Source organism: Amphiura filiformis, unplaced genomic scaffold (genome assembly GCF_039555335.1).
Source record: "Amphiura filiformis unplaced genomic scaffold, Afil_fr2py scaffold_24, whole genome shotgun sequence".
NCBI lineage: Eukaryota > Metazoa > Echinodermata > Ophiuroidea > Amphilepidida > Amphiuridae > Amphiura > Amphiura filiformis.
In genome coordinates, this window is record NW_027305488.1 from 321,435 (window position 1) to 348,863 (window position 27,429).

General features: G+C 38.6%; 1 protein-coding gene across 1 annotated transcript; it reads left to right on the forward strand.

The window, feature by feature from the left end:
- LOC140143592 (uncharacterized) lies at positions 1 to 27,429 on the forward strand. Its single transcript, XM_072165405.1, has 12 exons — positions 1 to 113; positions 10,179 to 10,442; positions 12,503 to 12,725; positions 13,817 to 14,044; positions 16,465 to 16,677; positions 16,939 to 17,007; positions 17,986 to 18,114; positions 19,409 to 20,161; positions 20,981 to 22,879; positions 23,010 to 23,105; positions 25,836 to 25,948; positions 26,809 to 27,429. The coding sequence occupies exons 2-12, from the start codon at positions 10,300 to 10,302 to the stop codon at positions 26,972 to 26,974; spliced, it is 4,032 nt and encodes a 1,343-aa protein (XP_072021506.1). The 5' UTR covers positions 1 to 113; positions 10,179 to 10,299; the 3' UTR covers positions 26,975 to 27,429.

Consider the following 27,429-nt stretch of genomic DNA (forward strand, 5'->3'; position numbering starts at 1 on the left):
ACAACTTGACACGTCTGTGTACAAAGTCAGTGAAATTATGTGTAGGTCTTATGTCAAAAAGAAATTTGATTTCAGCTTCCAGATGTGCAAGGAATCCTCGTTTAGTTAGCAAGGTAGGTTTTCTACTGATCTAAAATTACCTTGATTGTTAAAACACATAAAATGACAGATTAATGTGGGACAGCAGGATGAATCGACGACGGGTAAGCTTAAAAATGCATGCATGTTGTTACACTACAGGGTGTACACATGTACAATAACACTGCTAGCAGCAGTAATTCTTGGCCAAACTGGAACACTGTGAACGCAGTGGCTCCGCGATAAACAGAGGCGAATATAGCGCGGTACAGAAGAAAGTATGCGCCTTACACTGCGACTCGACTGCGTACACGCTTAGCACTCTACATAACATGTAGGTATGCTAGGTGAATTCAAATTTGCCATCAAACTGCATCATTTCATATATCAAATTAAAGCCCTTGAGTAAACAAAGCCAAAACTGAAAACCATTTTTTCATAGCACTTTCCGTAGCAAAGTTTATATACATCTTGTCAAAGATTGACTTTCATCAAAAAGTTTCAGCTAGCAAAATTCCCCAAAACGGCATTTCGGGGGTGTTTCTAGATCTTAAGTCTCATTATGATAGCAGCTTTTTTTAATGGAACTGCTATCCAAATCCTCTAAAATTCCATGTCGGGTGACTTATCACCATAAAAAATCACATATTTGGGTCAAGTGAAGTATAGAAAACATATTTATGTAGGTTTCTTTCTTCGGGCACTTGTTTTAAATTTCTATGTAAAAATGCATTGACATTGTCGGTGAATTTGGCTGACTAGCAAATGTGTTAACTAAGGTTTGCCTGGGTTACCTATAACATGGATGCAACGCGCATGTTCCAGTTTGCCCAAGAATTACTTAATTTGATAAATAGCTCGAGATACTCTAGTTAAAATACAGGTTTACATTTACTATCTTAGAGCAACTGTTTTTTTGGAGAACAATAGGGGAGATTGGGGTTAGTTGGAACGTGAGGTAAGTTGAAACATTGTATTTTTTTCTGACACAAAAAATTAATTTGGTAAAATACTGGCACTACCCTGAGTAAAGATAGTCACTTGTGCTGAGCATCAAATTGGTCACTTATCGCTCACTGTTCAAAATGTGACATCTACACCAATTACAGTCCCCGAAACAGTCTACTTTTTAGCCGACCTCAATTCCGAAACATTTAGTGATAGTTAAAAATGCGATCCCCAACCCTTTGGTTACCTTTGGACGAATTTGTAGAAATCTCTGCGGAGTCTCCGTGTCTGAAATTCCCCGGTACAAACATCGAAAATGTCGCAATTCTCAGTTCCGGTGATGATACTATATCCGCGATCGCTGTTTTCATACATGAATATATATATATATATATGCATATCTCTGACCCCTGTAAGGTCAAAAACGTGGCGTTGATATCAACCAATCCGATCCACCGTTTATTAAGCAGCTTGATACTGACGTCATATCTGAGGTGACCAGGAGGCAGGAGCTACCATTTTGGTAAACTGAACTCGACTCGTATGCGTTCTTTTGGTTGACATAAATCGAACAAAATTTTCAATAACGGGTAATAGTATGATTTCAATTTTTTATTAATGAAGTTACTTGTAGTTTTGAGGAATGACAAAGTTGTTTTTGGAAACTTAGATGTTTGTTTCAACTGATGATGTAGGATCGCAAGGTGAGTGAATTCGTGAAGAGATTTGCTTGTTTGAGTGATAGTAGGATACGGGATGTAGGCTAGTCCTCTGTGTTTGACCGGCTCCGACGCCTCAATTCACGACGTCTCAATTGTACCTGCTTACAGACAGCAATACTGCGTATTGCTGTATGGAACCAGATATATACTGGCACCTAGTAATAGGTAGTAAGGGTCATCCACCAAATATCTGTTTTTTTACTTACTGACTAATTTTTATACCCCTCAGAAAAGATGCATTCTCCATGTTGTTTGAAGATTTAGGGGATTATTTTTTGAGTATCATAAGCACTAGTAGTAAGTCCCAGAATAATGTTAAATAAAAGTTTTATTGTATTTTGTGTAATGAACTTTGAAATGTAAAAATAGGCATCAGGGTTAGTTGAAACTTTTGAGGTGGGGTTAGTTGACACGTGAAAATCGCAATGAAAAATATGGTTAAAAATTTGACTTTTTAAAAATTTGTAACATGTTTACCATTTCTTCAATATTGCTTTAATATGGTTAAAAAGCAATAATACAAGCAAAAAGTGCACACAGAAAGTACATTTTATAATATTTTAGGCTTCTCATATTTTGGTCCATGGTGACACTCGTCACCTTGTGTCCAAAGTATTGACCCGCACTTGGAACCCCCACCAACAAGATCAGGTGAACAGGATTGAAGCTATTCAGAGGCAAGCGGCAAGATTCGTCAGTAACAACTATGAAAGAACAGCCAGCGTCACTGATATGCTAAAAATCTTGGAGTGGGAATCCCTCGCCTCATCTTGTCCATCTCAAGTCAAAAGTAGAGCATACCAGGCATTGGTACGACCAAAGTTGGAGTGCCTCGGCTGCGTGGAACCCGTCGTCAAACAGCAGGTGAACGCACTGGAGGCAGTGCAGCGTCAAGCAGCTAGATTTGTTTACAACAATTATGAAAGACAGGCTAGTGTTACTCAGATGCTGCAACGCCTTGAGTGGGACTCCCTAGCTACCAGACGCCTGCTCAACCAGAATACAATGTTCTTCAAGATACATCATGGGCTGGTTAATATCCCTTTCCCCTCGATGGTACTTCCATCTGTTCGTCAGGGTAGAGCATGCAACATCTATAGCTACCAGGCCATACAACCGAGGGTCAACACCTACCGCTACTCCTTCTTCGTTCGTACCAGTCAATGCATTTTAAGGCGCGCGAGTGCGATCGCGCGCATAGAGCTCACCTTAAATCACTTTACCGAAAAGTGCGATTTATAAGCGCACCTTGTCACCTGAAGGAGTTTCCAAAGTTGCAGCGGTTCCCGGAAGTGATTTGCATAAAATAAATCGATGTCATGGCCTTTACAAAAGTGACGACCCAAACAATATCTTTTCTACTCGCTGATTGGCCGTTTTGTCAATTTAATATGTAAATTACCTGACCTTTCTTGTGAGGTCACGCTACCGAAATATGATAACGTGCGGTTCATGTCACAACAAAGACGAGACATGCCATTGACCACCGTAGTAAATGTGGTAATGTTTATGCATTCAACTGAACTGTATAATTATTTAGAAGCTGAACAAGGCTGATTTAATATTTTGACATGACCGACACACGTGCGATCTGTCAGCGGTGAGTGTAGCGCTATGATAAAATTGTACCGAGGTTTGCCGATAGAAATATCAGTTTATACTACTCATCATGGCGGACATAAAAGAACAAATGGGTCCAGTATAAGACATGGAAAACCTACAAGCTTAATGATGTAATGGGGTTTGAAAAAACCGAGGCAGACGGGACGCTATTCGTGTCGAAAGTTTGGTGTTTGAGTCAGCCCATCCTACGAACGAACTACCCCCATTCAGTTCCGTTCGGAAAATATTGCCGTTTGAAAATTGACTTTTTTCTGGCGTCAAACGAGCAAAAATTTCGATGACGAAGATACTCAAATTTCATTTATCTGTAATTTTGGTTATAATTTTTTGTTGGACATGGTATATTTTTTCTGACTTTGCTGGAAGTTTATTTCAAGTGGTCATGGTGGATTTTACTGCGGAGGATCCAGTTTTTCAACGGAGACGGACAATATGCACGAGGTGTTTCTTACCAAATTTTACAAAAATGTCACCGATCCTACGCACACGATTCGTCAGTTCTGTGCACGTGATGTCATGCAGTGGGTGCGTGGGGCAGTGCTAGGAAATTTGCATAATTTTAAAGGGCCGTATTGACCACCCCAACTACACACACCAGGGAGGTGTTCATAATTGGATAATGACATTTTTTACGATCTAGTATAAGGAATTTGACAACTTGTATTTTCAGGTTTGAATCTTAGAAATAGAAAAGAGGTCAATAAGGTCAAATTTTATTGGTGACAGATATGGTGCTTGGCTGGCCTGGTCACCAATTACGGCTCTTTAACTTGGTAAGAAGTTTGATTGCCCACCTATAGTACATTGTAGTCCCACATTCAACACCAATGCTTCTTATCTGAATATCAAGTGCAATAATTCAAATAGCCCACCTAAACTTCTTACCGAGTGCAAATGATAGCACACCTAAAATCCTTACCGAGTGCAATTAACAGCACACCTGTAGCTCGCCTGACTATTTCCAGGAGTGCGATTTGTAGCACACCTGCTTTTTTCAAAATTCATTGACTGTCGTACAATACCAGTTTGGAACAGATTGCCATCTCCAGTCGTATCATCTTTGACAGTTAGCCATTTCCAGGCCCTGGCGTTACCACTTCTCCGGGATATGGCAAATACACCAACCCACCAGTCCTTGTAGTCTTCGGGGCTTCGCCCCTTTTTACTCGCACTTTTGTTGATGTTTTTTTGAGCACCGATTTTTGGCACGTATGCACAGCACAGCTCTCCTAGGAAAAGCCTCGCTTAACAGGAGTTCATCACTCAAGACTCAAGGCTGTTCAACCAGTGCTCGATGTTCTACAAGATCCATTTTAGCCTGGTGAACATACCATTCCCATCTTGTGTCATACCAGCTACCCGACAAGGAAGAGCAAACAACATCTTGAGCTACAATAACATCCAGTCTCGTGTGAACACCTACAAGTATTCGTTTTTTGTTCGAACCATACCCATCTGGAACGGGATCTACCATCCACAGTGGTTCAAGCATCTTCTATCAAGCAGTTTCAGACGCTGGCCCTTCCAGTGCTGAGGGAGATGCAACCCACCTCCACCCACCAGAAGCTGTAGGCAGCCATGGTTTTTTACTTGCACCAATGTAATTTTTGAGCACCCGAGACACTTCTGCACAGCACATCCTCCAAGGACAAGCGTCAGCTTATTTATGGAGTATTTATCTCAAGACTCAAGACTCCCACATATTTATTTATTCATTTTTTTCACACTGATTGTATGTTAAATGGTGCCTTCAAGGGAAGTATAACCCTAACAACACAATAATAATTATTTTGAAATTTTTACAAGCCGTGTTTCAACTAACCCCACCTATGTTTCAACTTACCCCAGGGGTGGGGTTAGTTGAAACACTTTTTTTCAAATTTTCAAATTTGATTAAATATGAATAATCATAAGCAGGTCCAATTAAGTTTAAGGCTGTATTTGTAGCATGTATGTATATGTTTATACTGATATGGTTAGTGTTTCTTGAAAGTAATCGGTTTGCGTTAAAAAGACGATTTTGGGAAAAAGAAGAAGAAGCCCGCCTTACTCATTATTTCATTGTACTTATTGTAATTTGCCATAACACATTACGTAATCGCACGTTCATTGCACCATAATGACTTTAATTCAGCATTTTCAAATTGAAATATGAACCTGTCCTGTTCCTAAGAACTTGTATGTACAGCAACGTAAAACTCCCCGCATCAGCAATCGCTACACTTCTATCCATGTAATTTGTTAACTTTTCTTTCAGCTCCATGTGCAGGTTTACTCGCAATTAATGTTTTGATATTAAACCAAGATGGCGATTAAAAATCGTTATCATGTGATGATCTAACCTGAGTCCCTGGGCCCCGATCACAAAACTATTAACCATGGCGGAACAAAAATGACCGCGCGGCATAACACAACAGTTGTAGGACTGGTGAATCAAACATACCTCATGATCGTTTCCGTCTCTTCAACCGCGAGCTTGATGCCACTCGCTATCAACACAAAGCTTTTGTGATGATGTACATGTAGTGAGTGGATAAGAAATTGACAGCGGAGGATACAAACGACACACAGATTTTTAGTTGTCAATCATGAATTGCCGTAACGTTTTAGTATATTACTGCATGGCATTCCGCAAGCACCATGACAAATATGCCGTATTTTTCCAAAGATTATTTCATATGAAGTAAGCTGAATGCGATCTGTACTTAAATTGTAACATTCCGATCGCTTTTGATCACCTATTATCGGCGAATTTGCTTGAAAGTTCATGTTGTATTAGCATGGACACAAATGAATTACAATGCAATACAATGCAATTTGAATGTGCAGCAGATCTATACAAAAAATAAGGCTGCCCGCTTTTAGGTATAGGATTGGCTCGTGTCTGATTCTGACTACATGGTGATCGGGATAATGATCCTGTGATGATGATGTAGTATCAATAATATACCCGTACTACTCGTTTGATTGTTCTGATCTGTCCCAATGCATAAATAGACAAAGTGAAACTTGACCAAGCTATAACCAGTCAATAAACATCTACTCTGGCTGCTATAGTTTCAGCAGAGAACTTCAGCGGTGTGCCAATTTGGCGCAGTTTATGGCATATACGGAAGCGTGGTTGTGATTTAGGGATTCAATCATGTTTCACCGTTGTTCATCACCGATTAACAACGATGTGTCCGCATCGTCTGAGTGGTTTACTTTGCGAGGACAGCTTTAGTTGCCCGAGCGAAGTAAACCATGTAGACGCACCGGACGCGAGTTGTTAATCGGTGATGAACAACGGCGAAACATGATTGAATCCCTTTCAACAACGAAACAAGCTAAAGATGTCTAATTCACATGATTCTTTCATTCGGAATGTCCAGGGCCGGATGTACCATAGGGCCAGATGGGCCGGGGTCCAGGGCCCCCAAATTTTTGGGGCCCCAAAAACTGCCCTGTTTTGTGCACTTCACGTGCACTGGCCTGTTATATATAGCAAAATTCAGCTTCAATTTGGGCTAAAATAGTCCAAATTTGATTTTGTTTTGTGCGCTTCCAGCGCAAATGTCCTAGAAATATCTTAAAACTTAGCCATGTGAGGGCACATGCCTTCCTCACAGTGCGTTGGGGGCCTCCAAATTTTGGGGTGGCCCAGGGCCCCCAAAAAGGCAAATCCGGCCCTGGGAATGTCCATTTGTCATTGCCACTTAAGGGGGTACTACACCCCTGCCAAATTTTGTGCCTATTTTTGCATTTTTCTCAAAAATTATAGCGCATTGGGGACAAGTAAGATATGTATATTATAGGGGCAAGGATTACAACTACTGCACTGGAAATGGTATTTCAGCACAGACAACAGTTGTGGAGTTACAGTCAAAAATGAGGGAAAACCAATATTTGAATAATAAATCAATAACTACTTGCTTTTGCTGAATTTTCACTGCAGTAGTTGTAGTCCTTGCCCCTATAATATACATATCTTACCTGTCACCAATGTGCTATAATTTTTGAGAAAAATGCAAAAATAGGCACAAAATTGGCCAGGGGTGTAGTACCTCTTAACTCAACCTTACAAGAAGATCTCTGTTGATATCGGCATAAAACTAAAGAATAAAGCGGTAATATTTAGCTGCTACCGCCAACATACATTTGTAAGAGAGTTCTTTTTACGCATACGCTCCAGGCATGACGAATTTTACGGCTCATGCGTAACGCATCTGCGTAACCTTGCGTTCACAGTATACACTACTGGACTATGAGCAACTACCAGCAAAGGGACAGTGTAACATCAATGATCAGCAAACTGAAATGGGACTCCCTTGAGAGAAGAAGACAAATCTCCAGCCTACTTCTGATGTACAGGATTCAAAACCAGCAGATTGCCATCAACGCACAGCACTTCCTGACCCCGATGCCACCTAGCAGCACAAGATCCTACCACCCAGGAAGATACCAGATTATTCCAGCTCGCATCCTTCTCTACAAGAACTCCTACTTTCCTAGGACAGTCATCTGGTGGAACGCCCTCCCAGTGGATGTGATAGCCTCGCCTACCTTTGAGGCTTTCAAGGGAGCTGTTACATCTGGCCCGTAATTGGTGGCCCATGTTTTTACTTGCACCCTGTAAATACGCACCATCACGTCTGGCACCGCACATACGCATCCGCATCCATTGGCATCACATCCAGACTCATGGACTCTGCCAATTACCGAAGTAGAAGTAGAAGTAGAAGTATGGATTCATCACGGATTAACAACGGTTGGCTCCTGTACAAAGGTATAGGAAGAGTTGTTGAATGGCTAATTGAATCACGTCATCACATCAGCACCTCATTTGCTGTTCAAGCTGTGTAGCAACTCGTGACCTAGTTCTTTTTACGCGATAATCAGACAGAGCAGACAAACACCTGCACTGAAGTAATTTGCTGAATGGTTAAAATAATAGGGATGATCACAACATTTTCAGACTTAATTTCACATGGAAATTATTTTGTTAAAAAAAGGTGATTATTTAACTTAAAAAATGATGGGTCAGCCATATGTCTGTAGGTCAAAAATTAGTGAAGTTTATATGGGCAATTGTCTGTTTCCAAATTCTGCATTTTTCTGTGGCTATTGACAATGCCTTGCAATCACTGTACAAAAAAGCAGGTTTACAATGGTTCATTTTTCACCACAGCGATCCATTTTACACAAAGGCGATTTTATTTGATGAAATCTAACTATCACTGCATGATTACTTCTATGATAAAGTACCATAACTTTTTTGCCTTCATCCTGAAGTTTCTGGTGTCCAAATTTCAAATTTTTGTATTTCCCTGCACAGGAAAGCCATTTACAGTGATGAGCTACTGTGGTCGCAACTTTTGAGATGAAGGGAGCCCTCTATAATTAGCAATGTGCACATGTTTAACTCTGCCTAGGCTCAGGCTCTGGGATAATCAACCACATGCATACATGCCTTCATATCGCTCAAGCGTAAATCATGCATAATGCTCCATTGAGCAATGTACACACACTCCCTTTACATGTTAAAGAGTGATTGGAACAATTCTGTCGAGCCAGAGAACACAAAATCTTGAGTACACAATTTTTATTTTCTCATGTTCAATTCAATGACAATTATGTCAGTCAATGTATGTTATTTCATATCGAAATATCTCAAATCTTGCCAAAGGCAATGGGGAAAAGTATCATCACTGGACGTTGCATTCTTTTTTTAAAAGCAAAAACATTCTGAAATTAATTTTTTATCGAATTATCATAATTATGCATAAATGGGGATAGTCATGTTTGGGTGTATTCAAATGAAGTCACTCATTCAGATAGCCCCATATGAAATTCACACTCCCTGTGTACAGTGTTGGAAATTTCCTACGCGATACCAGCTATTTCCAACACTGCCTGTGTAGGAGATTAGGCCATATCTTCCATAAGGGGTATGGATTACATCTGGAATATCCATCATAGCTAATAGTGTGCTATATATATATGCACAGGCATAAACTAGAGTCTGAAGTTTTCCGTTTTACGGAAAACGGGAAAAAAATCACGGAATCTGAAGTACAACACGGAAAATGACATTTTTGTATGATGTGACAAAATTTGTTAAAAGATCAGAGAAATAAACATTAAAATAAAAATAAAAACAATCATGAGTTGTGTGTGTCAATTTTCATGATAAAAATACTGTTTAATAATACCAAAATAAAGGTATATTACCAAGCCATGAACTCACTACATGTATATCCCTCCAAACATCGTAACAGTCGGCCAGTTATCGTGAGAATATGCCAATCAGCATTTTGATCGCAATATTGAACACTTTATTGTGACATTAATATCACTGTTTGTACATTATAAGTTTTATTCATGAAAGCGGATTTACAAATTTTACAACACGGAAAATGGATTTTAGAAAACAGTAAACTTCGGACTCTAGCATAAACCCCAAAGCATGAATTCGCTGACCACTCAACCTGTACCGCCACCCACTTGCGCCACAGAGTCTAGCACTTTACCAACTGAGCTAAAAATGTCCATTACAAAAATCTTACTCATATATTTGGGTGTATTCCTAATAAATTTGGGTGTATTTCCGAGACATTTTGGGTGTATTTCTGAGAATTTTGGGTGTATTCTTCAATACATTTTGGGTGTACATGTATTCCTAATACATTTGGATGTATTTCTCAGACATTTGGGTGTATCCCTCAAATACATTTGGGTGTATTCCTAATATATTTAGGTGTATTTCTGAGACATCTGGGTGTGTTCCTAATATATTTTTACTCATGAAGCCATATTTTTATCCTATAGGAAGAACTACTAAACCCACTTCATCCTGATGGTTGTTATGGCAACCATGCTGCAGTCATCAGTATGCCATACTAGGCTTCTTCATTGTCAGTTGGTCATCACTTGGTAACCTGTGAGAAGGATGTCTTTGCCATTGTTTTTCCAGAGAATTAGTAGAAAGTTTACCAATGTGACCCAAATCATGGCAAGAAATCCAGAGACCACCATTGTCTGTTTAGCCCTGCTGTTTCAACTGTTGATGACTAGGTTGTCAGTTACATGGAGGTAAGGCAGCCCCTGTAGATGATAGGTTTCATTTTTTTTTTTAATTTACAAATTTCAGAATTGTAAATTTTCATGACCATATTTGTAATGAGCATGGAAAATGCATTAAAATTAGTATGGTACAAACAAGCCTAGAATTGGCTCAGTGATTCTTATGATAGCTCTTGATATTTTGAGAAACTTGGAAAGTGGACTTTTTATGTTGAAGCCCATGGACTTCCCACAATGCATTGTTTCCATTTCAATTTTCTGTACTGATTTGCTATCTAATGCAACATAGGTCGATAGCAGGGTTCCCGTTTTAAAAATGTGCATCCGTAATGACGCAAGTTTGCTGACGAGGTTGCAAAAACTTGCGTCCAGACAGATTTTGTGCGCCCATCTGAAATTCACGATTATGACGATACACACGCACTCGGTCTACACCTCATCAAATGTTGATTGTTAAAAAAAAATAAAAGTGCATTTTCGCCGTGATATTCCATCTCCATTCGCTATGATAATTTTTCTCATTTCTGTGTCAGTTTTGGTCCCAAACGTGGTCAAAAACAGGTGCAAAAACATGAGCAAAGTCTGTCAATCTTGAGCAATTTTCGTTCAGTACTTTCACTTCCTGCTTTCTATTTTTAAATTAACGTGTTGTTGATGCTACAAAAACTAAAACACGCGCTGCGACAAATAATACGAAAAAGGGTTATCATTTGGATTTTGTCTTTAAAATTGCTTTTATTCATCATAACAATAATACTAATAAAGGAAACCTAGATTATTTATGAGAAAATAAACTTAAAATATTAAAAATTGAATATTGTCAGGTTGTGATAAATAATTAAATAAACACCGCGTTAGCGCACGTGCTTGCTTGTAAACAAATCAATCGGGACTTCCCCAGGCCATGTGATCAAACAGCTGTACAGCGATCGTTCGAAAGCATGCAAAAGTGCACGATTTCCTGACGTTGCATTTACAAATATTGCAGAATTTACTTCAATTCTCAGCAGGTGGGTCAAAATTTTGGGGCTTTTATTATCTTAAAAATATAAAAGAATAAAAATTTCTTATTTTTATCATCAAATAATGATAAAATTTGAAGTTTTGTCTCGTCCAAATGCATGTGACATGGACGCAAAATACTTGATTAGCCATGTGAATTTGCGTCCAAATTTGTAAAATACGCGTCTGGACGCAATGACGCACACTAACGGGAAGCCTGTACCTCAATGAACACTGAACAGTGCACATCTAGAGCTTCCAAATTATGTTTAGTTCATGAATGTCGACCCATGTTTCTAAGGCAGTTTATTCTGAACTTGAAAACACTTGGAACCTACATACAAAGTAATACATGTCGTCAGCCTGCTACACTAATTGCCTAAGTCATTTTTTGTAATTTTGAGAACTTAGTACAAAATATGGTTCAAGCATGCATATAACATATTTATTCAGCAATCTTTGCACAAGAATAAATGATAATGATACAAATGAAAGGGAATAATCCGAAATAATTAGGGTGAAATACGTAACTAATGCATGCTTGAATCACATTTTGTTCTTTACAAATTACAAAAAAATGACATAAGCAATTGGCGTAGCAGGCTTACGATGTAGAAGTGTCATTTAATGAAATGAGGTGCTGTGTCATGTTGCAAAGCTTTCTGGGATAGGGTAAGATACCTTCTCTGGAGGTGACTGTTTTGATGTCCATTGGAAGTGAGTTCCTAAGTAATCGCACAGAAAATGATCCACAACCATATGAAGCAAGCTTTCATTTTGGTGTGTGAAGCTGATTCTTGGTGGAAGCCAATTAAGGGAACAGGAAGAAGAATACAGCTTAGATTTTCTGGAGCAAGTGAGCACTTATGAGCAGCTCTAAGTTCAAATTCAATACTATGTGGTAACCAATGGAGCTGCTTTAAGTTTTTAGTGCAAGAGACAATTCTGGCTGCTAATAAAGCATCAGGCAGGCCATATAACAATGCGTTACCATAATGGTATGGTGATAAATTTAGGGTGAGATTAAATTGATCTTAATTTTTGATTCTATTTTTGCATACTTCCAGTGGCGCAGCCAGTGATGACACCCCTACCCCGCAGCCAAATAGAATCTTCCCGACAGACTCATTTGTCTACGACTACCCTGATGGCAATCTGAACTTGGCGCAACAACGGATTCAAGAAATGGATGCTGATGTGTCATTGGCTATGTACTATGCACATTGGGATAGTACTTCACTGTTATTAGCTCATGACTTGGATGACATGGCTAAAGGCTTGGTTGGTAAGGTAAGTGCCAGCATTGGCTATGTACTATGCACATTGGGATAGTACTTCACTGTTATTAGCTCATGACTTGGATGACATGGCTAAAGGCTTGGTAGGAAAGGTAAGTGTCAGCATTGGCTAAAATAAAAATAAATAAATGTTGTTTGATTTAACGTGCGCTTCAGCTAGGCATGACCTAACTATCAGCACACTTCAACAATTATTCCGCTGCCATTAGGATATACATCAGAATCATTTCCATTTCACCAAAGTCCGCAACTGATGCGCAGGTACTCTCAGCGACTAAAATTGTGATTACCACCAGTAGCTCCCCATTTTACACCTGGGTGGAATGAAGCAATAGGGAATTAAGTTGTCTTGCTCAAGGACGCAACACACTGGCCGTGGTGGGGCTTGGAACCCGCAACCTTTCGATTATGAAGCTCGCGCCCTAACCATTGGGCCACCGTGCTCGCGCCCTAACCATTGGGCCACCGCGCCTTAACCATCGGGCTATGTACTATGCACATTGGGATGGTACTTCACTGTTATTAGCTCATGACTTGGATGACATGGCTAAAGGCTTGGTTGGTAAGGTAAGTGCCAGCATTGGCTATGTACTATGCACATTGGGATAGTACTTCACCGTTATTAGCTCATGACTTGGATGACATGGCTAAAGGCTTGGTAGGAAAAGTAAGTGAAAATATATGGGGGTTTCCTTGTAGAAAAGATATCACACAAAAGCATCGTTTATAGGAAAAATTTCATTTGAATGAACACAGCTACCAATATATGTACGTGATCTGACTGACTCTTGAGCATTCATCACATAGTCGATGTGGACAATTGTCATGCTGTTGGCAGCTGTGCTCATTCGGATGAAATTTGAATGGTGTTCATGCATTTGGGTGTAGCACCTATGCTAAGTGTGCTGTACATAATTTGTGACTGGTGCACGTTGCTTTTATGAGTCTATGCAAGCTTAAGTAAGGGCTTTGTTGACGTGCACAGTAACAAAACCAGGGAAGTGAGAGCACTACTGTCACTCTCGTGGTTGAACAAAGTAAAGCAGAATGTTAATTTTCATCTTGGCTCTAAATTTATTACAGGTGACCTTTGTTGCTGTAAACTGCTGGTGGCCATATGGCGCATGTCGTCAGAAAATACAAGCTCCGTTCTACCCTGTCCTCATAGCACACCATGGACAACAGGAAGGTCTTCAATACAAAGGCATACTGACTGCACCAGAGATTCACAGATTCCTACATAAAGTGACTGCACCATTCTTGTATGTGACAGATAAAGACATGCTGGATAGGTTACAGGCACAGGAAGATGTGAGTATTCAACCAGGGGGATTGGTGGGGTATAGGGGAGCTCTGACTGCACCAGAGATTCACAGATTCATACATAGAGTGACTGCACCATTCCTCTATGTGACAAATAAAGACATGCTGGATAGGTTACATGCACAGGAAGATTCAACTAGTAGGTGGGGGTGGGGAAGGGGGTTGTGGGGGAGGGGTGTGGGTGATTCAAAACTAAGGTATATATACTGACTGCACCAAAGATTCTCAGTTTCCCACATAAAGCGACTACACCATAGGCACTAGTAGTATTCAACCATGGTAAAGTGAGAGTTGGGGTGGGGGACTTGGTGCTTCAAAATAAAGGCATACTGACTGCATCAGCATTTTAAATGTGTCTAAACCATTCCTTAAATATGTTAAAATAATCATAATGAAGAAAGCAGGTGGCCTATACATGTATACTTCATTCTGGTAGGGCGTAAGACTGTGTGACACAATTAATATGTGCGAGTATCTGAAATAAATGATGCAAGCCCTCAACCAGGGGGGTTGGTGGGGTATAGGGGAGCTCTGACTGCACCAGAGATTCACAGATTCCTACATAGAGTGACTGCACCATTCTTGTATGTGACAAATAAAGACATGCTGGATAGGTTACATGCACAGGAAGATTCAACTAGTAGGTGGGGGTGGGGAAGGGGGTTGTGGGGGAGGGGGGTGGGTGATTCAAAACTAAGGTATATATACTGACTGCACCAAAGATTCTCAGTTTCCCACATAAAGCGACTACACCATTTCTCTATGGGTCAGATAAAGACATGCTGGACATGCTATAGGCACTGAGTATTCAACCACTTGGGGGACATGGACCTTTAAAATAAAGGCATCAGCATTTTAAATGTTTCAATAAACCATCCCCTATATGTTAAAATAAACATAATGAAGAAAGAAGGTAGCCTATATGCTTCATTCTGGTAAGGCGAAAGACAGTGCGTGCCACAATTAATATATGCGAGGATCGGAAATAAATGATATAAGCCCAAGAAATTGATAAAAGTACCGTATTCATTCCTATCAGCCGCCCATGCCCCTATATTAGCGCCCACCCAGCAACTTTACAGCAAGCAAAATATGAAATTATTATCCAATGTTGTCAAAATACTTACATTGAGCTTACCTGTTGAGCATGTTGAGTGACTACACATGCATGCATACGTGGGAAATTGAGCATCAAAAGTATCCAAAATATGCACCAAAATTAAATTACGATGCTATTTTATAGTGGACAGATGTATAGATATTAAAAATACTTCACAATAACCATTTGTAAATGCCTTTAAAAGGCCAAATTTGAGGTGATTCTGACTTCAACATCGAATTTTATTTGCCTGCGGTCGCCATAAATTGGCAAAATATGGACATCATTGTTTTTGAGGGTGCACTAACTGTGAGTAACTAAATACTATCAGATGGTGATTGATGACTAAAACAATGTAAAAATAAGCGCCCACCTAAAATTACTTTGTTAAGCACCCTGGGAGCAGGGTTTTCTTTAAGCATTTTGCTGAAGGGGTATTTTCAAATTTTTTGGACCCTTTCAATTGTGAGTTTTTCCTCTGAAGGGGTCAAAAACATTGGCCAAGGGGTATTTTTTGAAGAAAATAATAAAATGTAAAAAATGCCCCCTGACAAGTAAGAAAATTTGCAAAATGAAGACCTAATTGAAGAGATTTGGTGAACCATTATTGCACTATTACTGTGTAAAATGTAAGTTTGAACAGTTGAAAAAGCCAAAAGTTGGTGAAATGCCGACCCATGAAGCCTTTCGTGGGCATGTTTTCCATATTATTGTAGGCCTATAAATTGGGTTAAACATAGGGCCGAAATTGGCAAATGTCGAAAGCAGAAGCGAAAATGGCCACTTGTTTATCCACTACGCATGGAGGTGTCTGAGGGGGATGTTCCCCCTGAGAGGGAAAATTTTGCAAAATGCCAAGGTCCAATTGAAGCCATTTGGTGTAAAACAGAAAAAAGGACCCGAACTCAAATTGCAAAATTTCAAATGTTACACACTCCACTGACACTAAAGTCTTGAGACTCGCAATCACTAAAACATGCATGGATCGATGCTGACAAAATGTGATGGGCTCTGCATATCGGGAGTAGGTCCTAAACGCCAAAAGCCGAGAATAAATGCTCAATATCGGGTGTTTCTCTATTCAAATCTTGCAATATTTTAACGTGTACGTTTTCAAGATTTTGTACGCGTTGGCATTTGGGACTTTGGATTTGGAGGGGTCCACAAAGTGCCTGCACGCGTAAATATGCGTGTTTTGTGCGTTAAAGTAAACCCTGCCTGGGAGGTCATTGGAATGAATACGGTATGTCTAATTTGAAAAAAGAAACCTCATGCATTATTAATTTGTAATTATCTTCCTTTTTCACAGACATTGGTGATAGCTCATTTCAACTTTACCAATTACCAAGAGGAGGAACCCCCTGGCTTTGACTCATTCCACCGTGCTGCTCTGCTTGCTTTAGAGAAAGACCCTATACAACATGTACAGTTTGGAATCATCACTAACCCAACATTGGCTGAATCAATCAACTTGGACAAACCAAGAATTATAGTTTTATTAAGGACATTAAAAGAACCACTGGTGAGTCTATATCTCTTGTCCCTCTCCACATGGATAAAAATAAAATACAAAGTAAGTTAAGCACTATTATTAGCTGTATCTCAAAATCAATATTAGTGACAAACAACTCATTTGGCTTAATCACATCACAATTATTCTCTCAAGTTGCATTTTTATTTTTACAGTTGAGTAAATGAAATATGTATTGCGCCAAGCATTTTAACAGCTAGGACCAAATATTCATGTATACTTATCATTTATCATTTTGCTTTGTTTTTGCAGTATTACCCTGCCAAGAGGAAATTTAAAGCCAAGTTTATTATGCATTGGGTGTTTGATAACAGGGAGCAGGTAAGAATAATAGATGGAATTATTACAATTCCACTATGAACCAATGGCGGCAAATGGGGGATGGGGTGAACCCCCCCCCCCCCTTGCCGAACATGGGCTTCCCTGGTTGACTCTCTTGTCAGAACCAAAAATAATCACAGAAGATCCCACTGTTTTGAGCAAATTTCACTTTCCCCATAGACTGATGCCTTCAGACGTCAATTTTTTTGGGTGATGACTGAGAAACTTCCAGGCAAATTTTGTGTCGGACTTGCAACCAGAATTTGGTCTAAAACTGTGCAGTTGCGTCGATATGAATCTTTTTACTGCATTTGTTTTGGATCACATATTTTTAGCATGATCCTGTCATTATGGCACGTTAGGACATGCATGGGCGCACAGCCAAAGTCATGTGGTAATATTTTTGTGAGTTTGACATGATATGAAGAAGTTTAATGCAAGTAACATGCGCAGTTGGTAGACTATTTCAAGCTAACAGTACCTTACATTAAACTGTAAGCCACGCCACACAACCAGGCCCATACAGGGTTTGACGACATCCCACCAAAAAAGTCCCTCTGGAAAAAATCTACCTTTCATGGTCCAAATTAAGGGACCACTTTTGAATGTTAAAGTGTTCAAAATAGTCCCCAAAGTCAACTTTTTTTTGGGGGGGGGTGGTAAGTCTACCTTTTGCATGCAAGCAATTTTTAGGAGGAATGGGTCCACAGTTTGGAAATTCAGCGCCCACACACACACCCACAAATCTGGGTACGGACCTGCCCACCATCATTAAAGTTAACACGGTATCATAATTGTTCCGAGTTGACATAACAATACATGCCTGTAATAATATTTGACTGACCTTAACCACATACAGCAGGATTTCTAGCACTCACAACACACATTTGCGATTACTGCTTGTATAGGACTATACAAAGTGCATGATTAGGTATTTTCAAGAAATTCAGCCTATTAATTCGATCTTGTTTGTTTCAGCTTGTTCAGTGGATTGTTCCTGTTGGTGTTAAGAGTCTTATCATGTCCAAGCAGTTACAAACCAAGCCTGCTGTTATCCTATTCACACCTCATATGCACAGCAATAGTTTTCTTAATGATATACACCTAGTAAGTATATGTTTTAATTTGAGTATAAAGATATTGTTCTTAGCCCCTTTCATGCCTGTATTGTCTCATAACATGTTATTTAACAGTTTTATTCAAATTTGATCAAGCATTTAAATAACGCAATAAATAAAAGGAAATTGTGTTTTTGCAGTGGAATTACCTCAACTTTGAATTGATCATTTCTGTTGTCATAATGAGGTAGTAGGCACGTTCAGACCTGAATTATTACTCGAGTTACATTTTTTACAACCCGTGATAAGATATCACAAATATTTTCGTTAACTCGACTGATTGTCCATACGTAGCTTACCCCGACCTTTAGCACGACTCGCTGACGTGAATTTACCACGACCATTTTGTACCCATCAGGGATAATTTCCGGAAGTTGCGTGCAGGTTCTAAAAGTAAATATGCAGTCCGATTGTAACCCAATTTCATTTGAGTAAAAATCGCAACGGAAAATGGATGTAAAATTGAAGCTCTTTTGAAAACGTGAGGCAAAACATTCTAAAAGAATTTTATTTAACAGTTGACAAAATATTTTGTCAAAATTGTTTGCCCAAATATAACGCATTCATGATCTTTTTGCTATTAAAAGGTTTTGTATAAACGTTTTAAGAACATTTTTGTGTTTGCTGGGTTTACTGTCCTACACTCATATCAGCGGGGGAAAAAAACCGCATTTTAGGCCTTGCTTCATCTAGTAGTTTTAGAGCAAGAACTGGTTGAACGCCGATGGTTAATTTGTAATAAGGTCAAATCTGGCAAAAAGGTCCTGTTTACCTCGACTCTTACCTCTAGTGCAATCCACACGTGCATCTACCTCGACTGCTCCGGTCTGGTTAAGGATTTACCTCTGACTTTTTTCGGAGGTAAATCAGTCGGGTTAAGGTTGGGATAAGCTGCCCCGACTACTGTCCAGACGGGCACAAACTCGACCTTTATCACGAGCTTACCCCGACTGGACACTTTACTCGAGGCAAATACCCCTTTACTCGAGTTAAATACCCTACGTCTGAACACGGCTAATGTGAAAGATTTCAAAGGAAGGGGAGGGGGTAATAGGGGAATGTGTGTGTGAGAGAGAGTGACACAATCAGAGAGAGGAGAGAGTGCAAATAAGAAAGGGAAAGGGGACAAAATGGGATGGAGGAGGAGGAGAAAAGTAGCTGGAGTGATAAATGGCAAACAGATAGAAACAGGTAGTACTCTGTGTTTAAAAGAAGTCATTTACAATTTAAATTCCTAAAATCAAGATTGTTCTCTATTATTTATTTATTTTCTTTAATCACAGCTTCGAATCTTAGCCATGGATTACTATAATTGCAACAGTTCTACCAATATATACCACAAAATAAGAAGAATTGAGCTGGAAAGACAACAAATAGCAGACGACATCTCAAGAACTGAAAATGGTGAACAATGCTGTCAAACAGTTGCTTTGACAACCAAAGTACCCCACATAGCTGACATGCCTGTTGGCAGACAGAATGTGTGTGAGGTGTGTGAACAATTTACGCAAGCACCGAGGGCGCCTTTCGATGCATGTTCACTGAACTCACAAAACTGCCATTCCACTATGTTGAATACAGTGGTGCATAATTTGGCAACCTCGCCTGATAGCTGTTTGTATGTAGACAATTATTACAGTCCATACAGTCATTTTGAATTGTGCTGTAAGAGCAGACATTTATACAATACTCATAAATATCCATGTAATACAGAGAATTTATTACATCAAAAACAGTTACAAAATAGTGATGACTCTCTTATCATGGGCTCAAGCAATATTTGCAAACATTGTTATAATGAACCCAAATCTTCTAGTAATCAGCAGTGTAAACATTTTGGGGAGGAAATACTTCATAAATATAAAAATTGCACGGAAGATGAGACATTCAGTGGTCTTGGATGCAGGACTAATAAAAGTGTTAATTTCTTTGCAATAAGAATGGATTTATATGAAGACTTCGCTGAGAGACTAGGTTTGCGTAGTCCTGTGATGGATAGTGAGCTGAAGTCTGCTTTAGCTTTAATTGATATAAAGGTAAGCTTATCATTATTAGTATTATTTTAAAAAGCTAACATAAAATGGCAATTAAGAATGATTGTTTACTTATATTATGATCAGATCAAGTCATGATAGGTGGAACTTATAACATTGTGGATTGAGCAAAAAAGTTTGAACAGTCATTCAATTGAACAAAAATAATTGAGTCTCAACGTCAATATTTCGATGTAAAGACATACCGTAAAACCACGTCTACAAGCATATATAGTGTTTTTTATAAAAGCTTAATTAATTCGAAGCAAGCGTTAATATACCAATACAATTGATCGGTCTTAAAATAATACTTGTTTGTATATGCTTGGATCCGTAATTTATTTGCTGAAACTCCATAATGGCGACTGGATTAATATAACTTTCATCAGAAGCACACTATATGCTTGTAGACGGGGTTTTACGGTATGTTTTCATCAGGAGAACTCCAGAGATGTTATGAAGCAGTTGATTTCACGATGACCTGAGATGACCTTAGGTTGTATCAGTGAAATGTAATGTGTCGGAATCTCAAAGCCATGGTCTCGGTTGAGTTGCATCGAGTGTCTGCTGATTTGTATGGCTTCCCTCACTAGGCATGGGTACTCTATTGTAGATCCATTTTCTATCTATTGACTACACAGAATCCTTTGTGGAGCTGTTTTCAACGCTAATATTATCTCACTCGCATGAAAATCCAATGGTGACTAGAACAGATATGTCAACCCTGGAGGTCAAAAATTGGACTGGCAAGAACAACCACTAGTGGCGCATCATATTGTGAATCGCAAGAATTATAGCCTCTTTTCATATTCTTATTTTCAGAATGAAATTCAGCATATGTTACCGATAGCGGATGGTCTAATAACAGCACACTTACAAGAGTTACTAGTCAACTTCACCAGGGCAAATTTATCTCGTCATCTGAGATCAGCAGAGACGACAAAATTGTCTACATCATTGGAAGAAAATGATGTAACTGAAAATAATGACACTGGTTTAACAGTGCAGGAAGTTGTATCTGCCACTTTTGAGGCAGTTGTACTTCATAGTAAACAGGTGAGTTTGTATAATGGAGGGAGGGAGTTTGATAATTATAATGGCACTGGTTTAACAGTGCAGGAAGTTGTATCTGCCACTTTTGAGGCAGTTGTACTTCATAGTAAGCAGGTGAGTTTGTATAATGGAGGGAGGGAGTTTGATAATTATAATGGCACTGGTTTAACAGTGCAGGAAGTTGTATCTGCCACTTTTGAGGCAGTTGTACTTCATAGTAAACAGGTGAGTTTGTATAATGGAGGGAGTGAGTTTGATAATTATAATGGCACTGGTTTAACAGTGCAGGAAGTTGTATCTGCCACTTTTGAGGCAGTTGTACTTCATAGTAAGCAGGTGAGTTTGTATAATGGAGGGAGGGAGTTTGATAATTATAATGGCACTGGTTTAACAGTGCAGGAAGTTGTATCTGCCACTTTTGAGGCAGTTGTACTTCATAGTAAACAGGTGAGTTTGTATAATGGAGGGAGTGAGTTTGATAATTATAATGGCACTGGTTTAACAGTGCAGGAAGTTGTATCTGCCACTTTTGAGGCAGTTGTACTTCATAGTAAACAGGTGAGTTTGTATAATGGAGGGAGTGAGTTTGATAATTATAATGGCACTGGTTTAACAGTGCAGGAAGTTGTATCTGCCACTTTTGAGGCAGTTGTACTTCATAGTAAGCAGGTGAGTTTGTATAATGGAGGGAGGGAGTTTGATAATTATAATGGCACTGGTTTAACAGTGCAGGAAGTTGTATCTGCCACTTTTGAGGCAGTTGTACTTCATAGTAAGCAGGTGAGTTTGTATAATGGAGGGAGGGAGTTTGATAATTATAATGGCACTGGTTTAACAGTGCAGGAAGTTGTATCTGCCACTTTTGAGGCAGTTGTACTTCATAGTAAACAGGTGAGTTTGTATAATGGAGGGAGTGAGTTTGATAATTATAATGGCACTGGTTTAACAGTGCAGGAAGTTGTATCTGCCACTTTTGAGGCAGTTGTACTTCATAGTAAGCAGGTGAGTTTGTATAATGGAGGGAGTGAGTTTGATAATTATAATGGCACTGGTTTAACAGTGCAGGAAGTTGTATCTGCCACTTTTGAGGCAGTTGTACTTCATAGTAAGCAGGTGAGTTTGTATAATGGAGGGAGTGAGTTTGATAATTATAATGACACTGGTTTTACAGTGCAGGAAGTTGTATCTGCCACTTTTGAGGCAGTTGTACTTCATAGTAAACAGGTGAGTTTGTATAATGGAGGGAGTGAGTTTGATAATTATAATGGCACTGGTTTAACAGTGCAGGAAGTTGTATCTGCCACTTTTGAGGCAGTTGTACTTCATAGTAAACAGGTGAGTTTGTATAATGGAGGGAGTGAGTTTGATAATTATAATGGCACTGGTTTAACAGTGCAGGAAGTTGTATCTGCCACTTTTGAGGCAGTTGTACTTCATAGTAAGCAGGTGAGTTTGTATAATGGAGGGAGTGAGTTTGATAATTATAATGGCACTGGTTTAACAGTGCAGGAAGTTGTATCTGCCACTTTTGAGGCAGTTGTACTTCATAGTAAACAGGTGAGTTTGTATAATGGAGGGAGTGAGTTTGATAATTATAATGGCACTGGTTTAACAGTGCAGGAAGTTGTATCTGCCACTTTTGAGGCAGTTGTACTTCATAGTAAGCAGGTGAGTTTGTATAATGGAGGGAGTGAGTTTGATAATTATAATGGCACTGGTTTAACAGTGCAGGAAGTTGTATCTGCCACTTTTGAGGCAGTTGTACTTCATAGTAAACAGGTGAGTGTGTATAATGGAGGGAGGGAGGGAGCTTGATAATTATAATGGCACTGGTTTAACAGTGCAGGAAGTTGTATCTGCCACTTTTGAGGCAGTTGTACTTCATAGTAAACAGGTAAGTTTTCATAATTTCATGCAATGATGTCTACATTCTGTCCACATAGAAGTACAAAGTAAATAGACTGTAGAAACTAGAGGTATGAGAATAATTATTTCAGTGCAATGCGTGTGTAAATGCTTCTTTGGCATGCCAACTGCTGCGCGATTTGTACTTGTCGAGCGCACCATGCTCTTTACACAGCGCTTTTTTTTAACACGCAGTGCGTGTGACGCAAAGCATCGACCCGCGATGCCACAGATTTGGTTTGTACTTCTATGTGGACAGACTGTAGCGCACAGTTAATCAGGAGCATGAAATCAAGGTGTCTATACATCACAAATGTTTTTTTAAATGAAGGTCACATGGCTGAATATGACAGGGATCTGTATGGTGTGGAGCTTGGACTGTATACTGGTTCTGAGAACCACTTTAAACAAAGTTGTACTATACTGTGCACAAAAAGTATCCAAACACTTAAAGCTATGTCTTGCAGACACTGGACCTAATTTGCCAAATGTGACTCATCACATCGAAACACGGCAGTTGTCAGATGGCCACATTTAAAGATAAATAAAAATATAAAGAAAATTATAAGGAATTTGAACTCTATTTGTCACATAAAATCACCATTCTACATGCGACATCAATGGATGAGGTGTCATTTTAAAGCATAAAAGCAGTCCTCTAACTTGGTGATGTAATATAGAAGTCCATTTTGACGACAACTGTTGTGTTTCAATGTGATGGGTCACAAATGAATAATCAACAGATGGGAATTTTGCTCTGCATATTTTGATACCTCATTCGACTTCGTGCCATTTCCTAACTTATACCAATTTGAATAAAAAAGAGAGCATTTCAAAAGTGACAACATTTACAGACTTTTCTCTTGAAAAACATTAATTATGAGCACGGCAAGTGAGTGTTGCTCTCTCACTTATATTGAACCCATTAGAGTAGCCAGTAGGAATCACCCTGAAGGAGGAACTAGCTCAAATTTGTTACTTTTGAAAAGCTCTCTTTTTCCATTCATTTCGGTATAACTTGGGGAAATAAAGTTGGATTGTGCCAAATGAGGTATCAAAATATGCATAATAAAATTATCCATCTAATGATTACTTTGCATGGTACTTTAGGTTTTAGTGTCTTCAAGATATTGCTTTTGTTTTAAGTGTACAGATTCTTTATGTGCACAGTATTCTTTGTGATATTGTACTACTACTACTGAGTTCTCATCAATGACCATTGAGATGAAACTAGGAAGAGTTACATTTTTGTTCACAACATAAGAAGAGTTCAAATGTAAAACGTGATAAACACCTTGATCCGGATTAGCGTTTAACTGCTTGCTGTAGAAAATTGAAGGCACTGAATGTGTGCAAATGTATCTCTTTGTATTTGTTTTGTTAGAGTGCATGATATATCCCATGCACAATGGATACAGAGTATCAGTTTCAATGCAGAACACAGTTAACACTGATTGAATTTCCCAACTAGCTTTTATTGCATGTTACATCTTCTACTTAGTTTGTTAGAAAAACTTGTTCAAAAAGTAATGCAGCTGTTATAAAGGTGCCTGTAGTTTAAGACTATTAATCATTTTTCACAAAACTGTTAATCGTTTTCACATTATTTCAACATATAATGAAAGATGTTTTATGTATGCACATTTTAATACCGTGTACGTCCAGTGTCATTCAATATTATCCCTAAATCTATAAAATCTTAAAAAATCTAACAAACCAAAACCACTGTTCATCCATATATCCCACGTGATGCCATGATGCAATCACCCCAAGTCGTATATTCAATGCTTTTGTTGGCCGGGCCAGTGAAACACCTGTGGCTACAGACTGGTGATCTTGTGCTTGGCACCCGAGGGGCGTAAGGTTTTAAACCTTGTGGTGCTCTTTGTTCATCGTCTCTTCATTTTGGTTCCTTCTTTCCTCTCCGCATTGTTAGCATCAGGGTTAACAACACAGTAGTGTTTTTAAAGAAAAAAATGTAAAACAGCGATCAATGTGTATTACGCAAGCATTGTTGCATTATTTGCACGTTGAATTCAAATCAGTACAAATAACTGCAACTTTTGAATTTGGATATTTTCTTTTGAAAACATTACTGTTGTTGATATTGATATAATATTGGATGGCTGAGCATGATACCATAACATATCGGATGAGTCATAAAAATATCGGACGAGCCAACGGCGAGTTCGATATTTGTATGACGAATCCGATATGTTATGGTATCATGCGAAATAAGCCATCCAATATTATCATTATTAGGTTTTCTTAACTCCTAATAACCCTGAAAACATAATAATGAACAACATTGGATGAATAGGGTATCAAAATGCTTATAAATAAACCACCATCCTTTCTATGTTAAAGTATTGTGAATATGATTAATAATTTCAAAGCTATTCACTTCTTGCATGGTCATCAAGTTTGAAGGTAGAGCCTCGATCAGGCAGCATGCATGAATGGGAATTGAACAAGTCATATAACATTGTGTAAAGTGACGTAATTCTTTCTTTCATGTCTATTACCAGTTTGAGGCTCTACCCAGTACGGCTGAACCATGTAAGTGGTGAATAGGTGTATTTATAATGGCATTGTTACTTTTTGCGAAGTCTATAGATTCTTAACTTTAGGCTTTTTGTAATCCAATTGATATAATTTGTATGTTTATGCGGGTATATATTTAACTTTGTGTGTGTGTGTGTGTTTTTTTTTATTTCAGAATGTGTTATTATTTTACTATGCACCGTGGTGTGGGTTTTGTGCACAATTACATCATATATACCATCTACTAGGAAGACTACTTAAAGACACACCTAATTTATATATTGCAAGGTAAGTCTACACCTCTCCATTTTGTGCACAATTATATCTTACGACAAGTTTCAAATGTTTTTTAAAAATAAAAAATAAAATAAAAAATCAGAATTATAAATTTTCATGACCATATTTGGAATCAGCATGTAAAATGCATTTAAATGAGTACAAACAAGCTTAGTATTGGTTTGGTGGTTCTTAAGATAGCACTTGATATTTTGAGAAAATATCTCAAAACTTGGACTTCTTATATTGAAGCTTATGGCTAGCATGGAAAGCATATGGATGAGCACAAAGATTATTCAATCACCTTTATTCAAACAATTTAAACATACAAATTTAACAGTAAATTTCAAATGAAGTTATCACTCCATTTGAAATTCACACTTCCTGTGTGGAAGATTAAGGTCATGACTTCCATAGGGGGTGTATGGATTTCAACTGGAACAGCAACATGCCAATTTATGGGCTCTTCCTTTTAAAATTCACACTACTGTGGAAGATTTTGAAAATATCTTCCACAAGGGGAGTATGAATTTCAAATGGAATGATTTATAACATTTGGCACAAAGCCAGGCAGAACCAATATTGGGAGGGTGAGTTTCATTTAAATGGACCTACCTAATGGTCATTCCATTTGAAATTCATACTCCCTCTGTTGAAGATATTTCCAAAATCTTCCACAGGGGTAGTATGGATTTTGAAAGGAATAGCCCAATGTTTTGCAGCCTTGTTTATCACCTATAAAGAATGGAGTCAATTCAATCAGAATCCCTCTCCCTTGTTAACACAATTACACACGCCAGTGGTGACGCTCTCCGATAACGAGTCTTGATACATTTAACAAACATTATCTTGTTTTCTTATTTCACCCACAGAATTAATGGCGACTTAAATGATCTTCCATGGGAATTCTCTGTGCCGGAGTATCCTACATTACTCCTGTTCCCTGCCAGGAGAAAAGACAACAGTATCCGGTATCCAGAAGATTGGCCTTTCAGCCTTCCTTATTTACTACGGTTTGTACTGGAGAACATGCAGTAAAATGGATCTTATTTTTGATAAAATTTTCATGTATACTTAAGCTTAATTGATAAAATTAAAGAGTGCCAAAATGAACAGGCTGAAACTAATATTTCCATAAAGCGGACCTAGCGTACATAAAGCCATATTGTAACATTTCCATAAAATAGAATTAGTATTTCTTTTCCACAAAATATTAGTTATTAATGTCAGATACGTCCCCTTTTAATTTCAGATACGTCCCCTTTTAATTTTGAGCCGAACAACTAGTAAAGAAAATCGCAATTTAATTCCGGCGTATATGTTGCCAATGCATGTCACTCCAGTGGTTGTGAGTGAGGTTAGTCTTTTTGATGTGTTATGACCATCAACTAACATTTCAATCATATGAATAAAACAACGGGACACATTGTTTTATTAACAAGATCGGATTTTGTCACAAATATGGCACCTAAACATGTGTAAAGCCTTGATTT

Coding starts and splice junctions, on each gene's coding strand:
- LOC140143592 (XM_072165405.1), top strand. CDS start 10,300: ATGTCTTTGCCATTGTTTTTCCAGAGAATTAGTAGAAAGTTTACCAAT. Junction 17,008..17,985: donor TGTTTGATAACAGGGAGCAG/GTAAGAATAATA, acceptor TGTTTGTTTCAG/CTTGTTCAGTGGATTGTTCC. Junction 20,162..20,980: donor TAGCTTTAATTGATATAAAG/GTAAGCTTATCA, acceptor TCTTATTTTCAG/AATGAAATTCAGCATATGTT.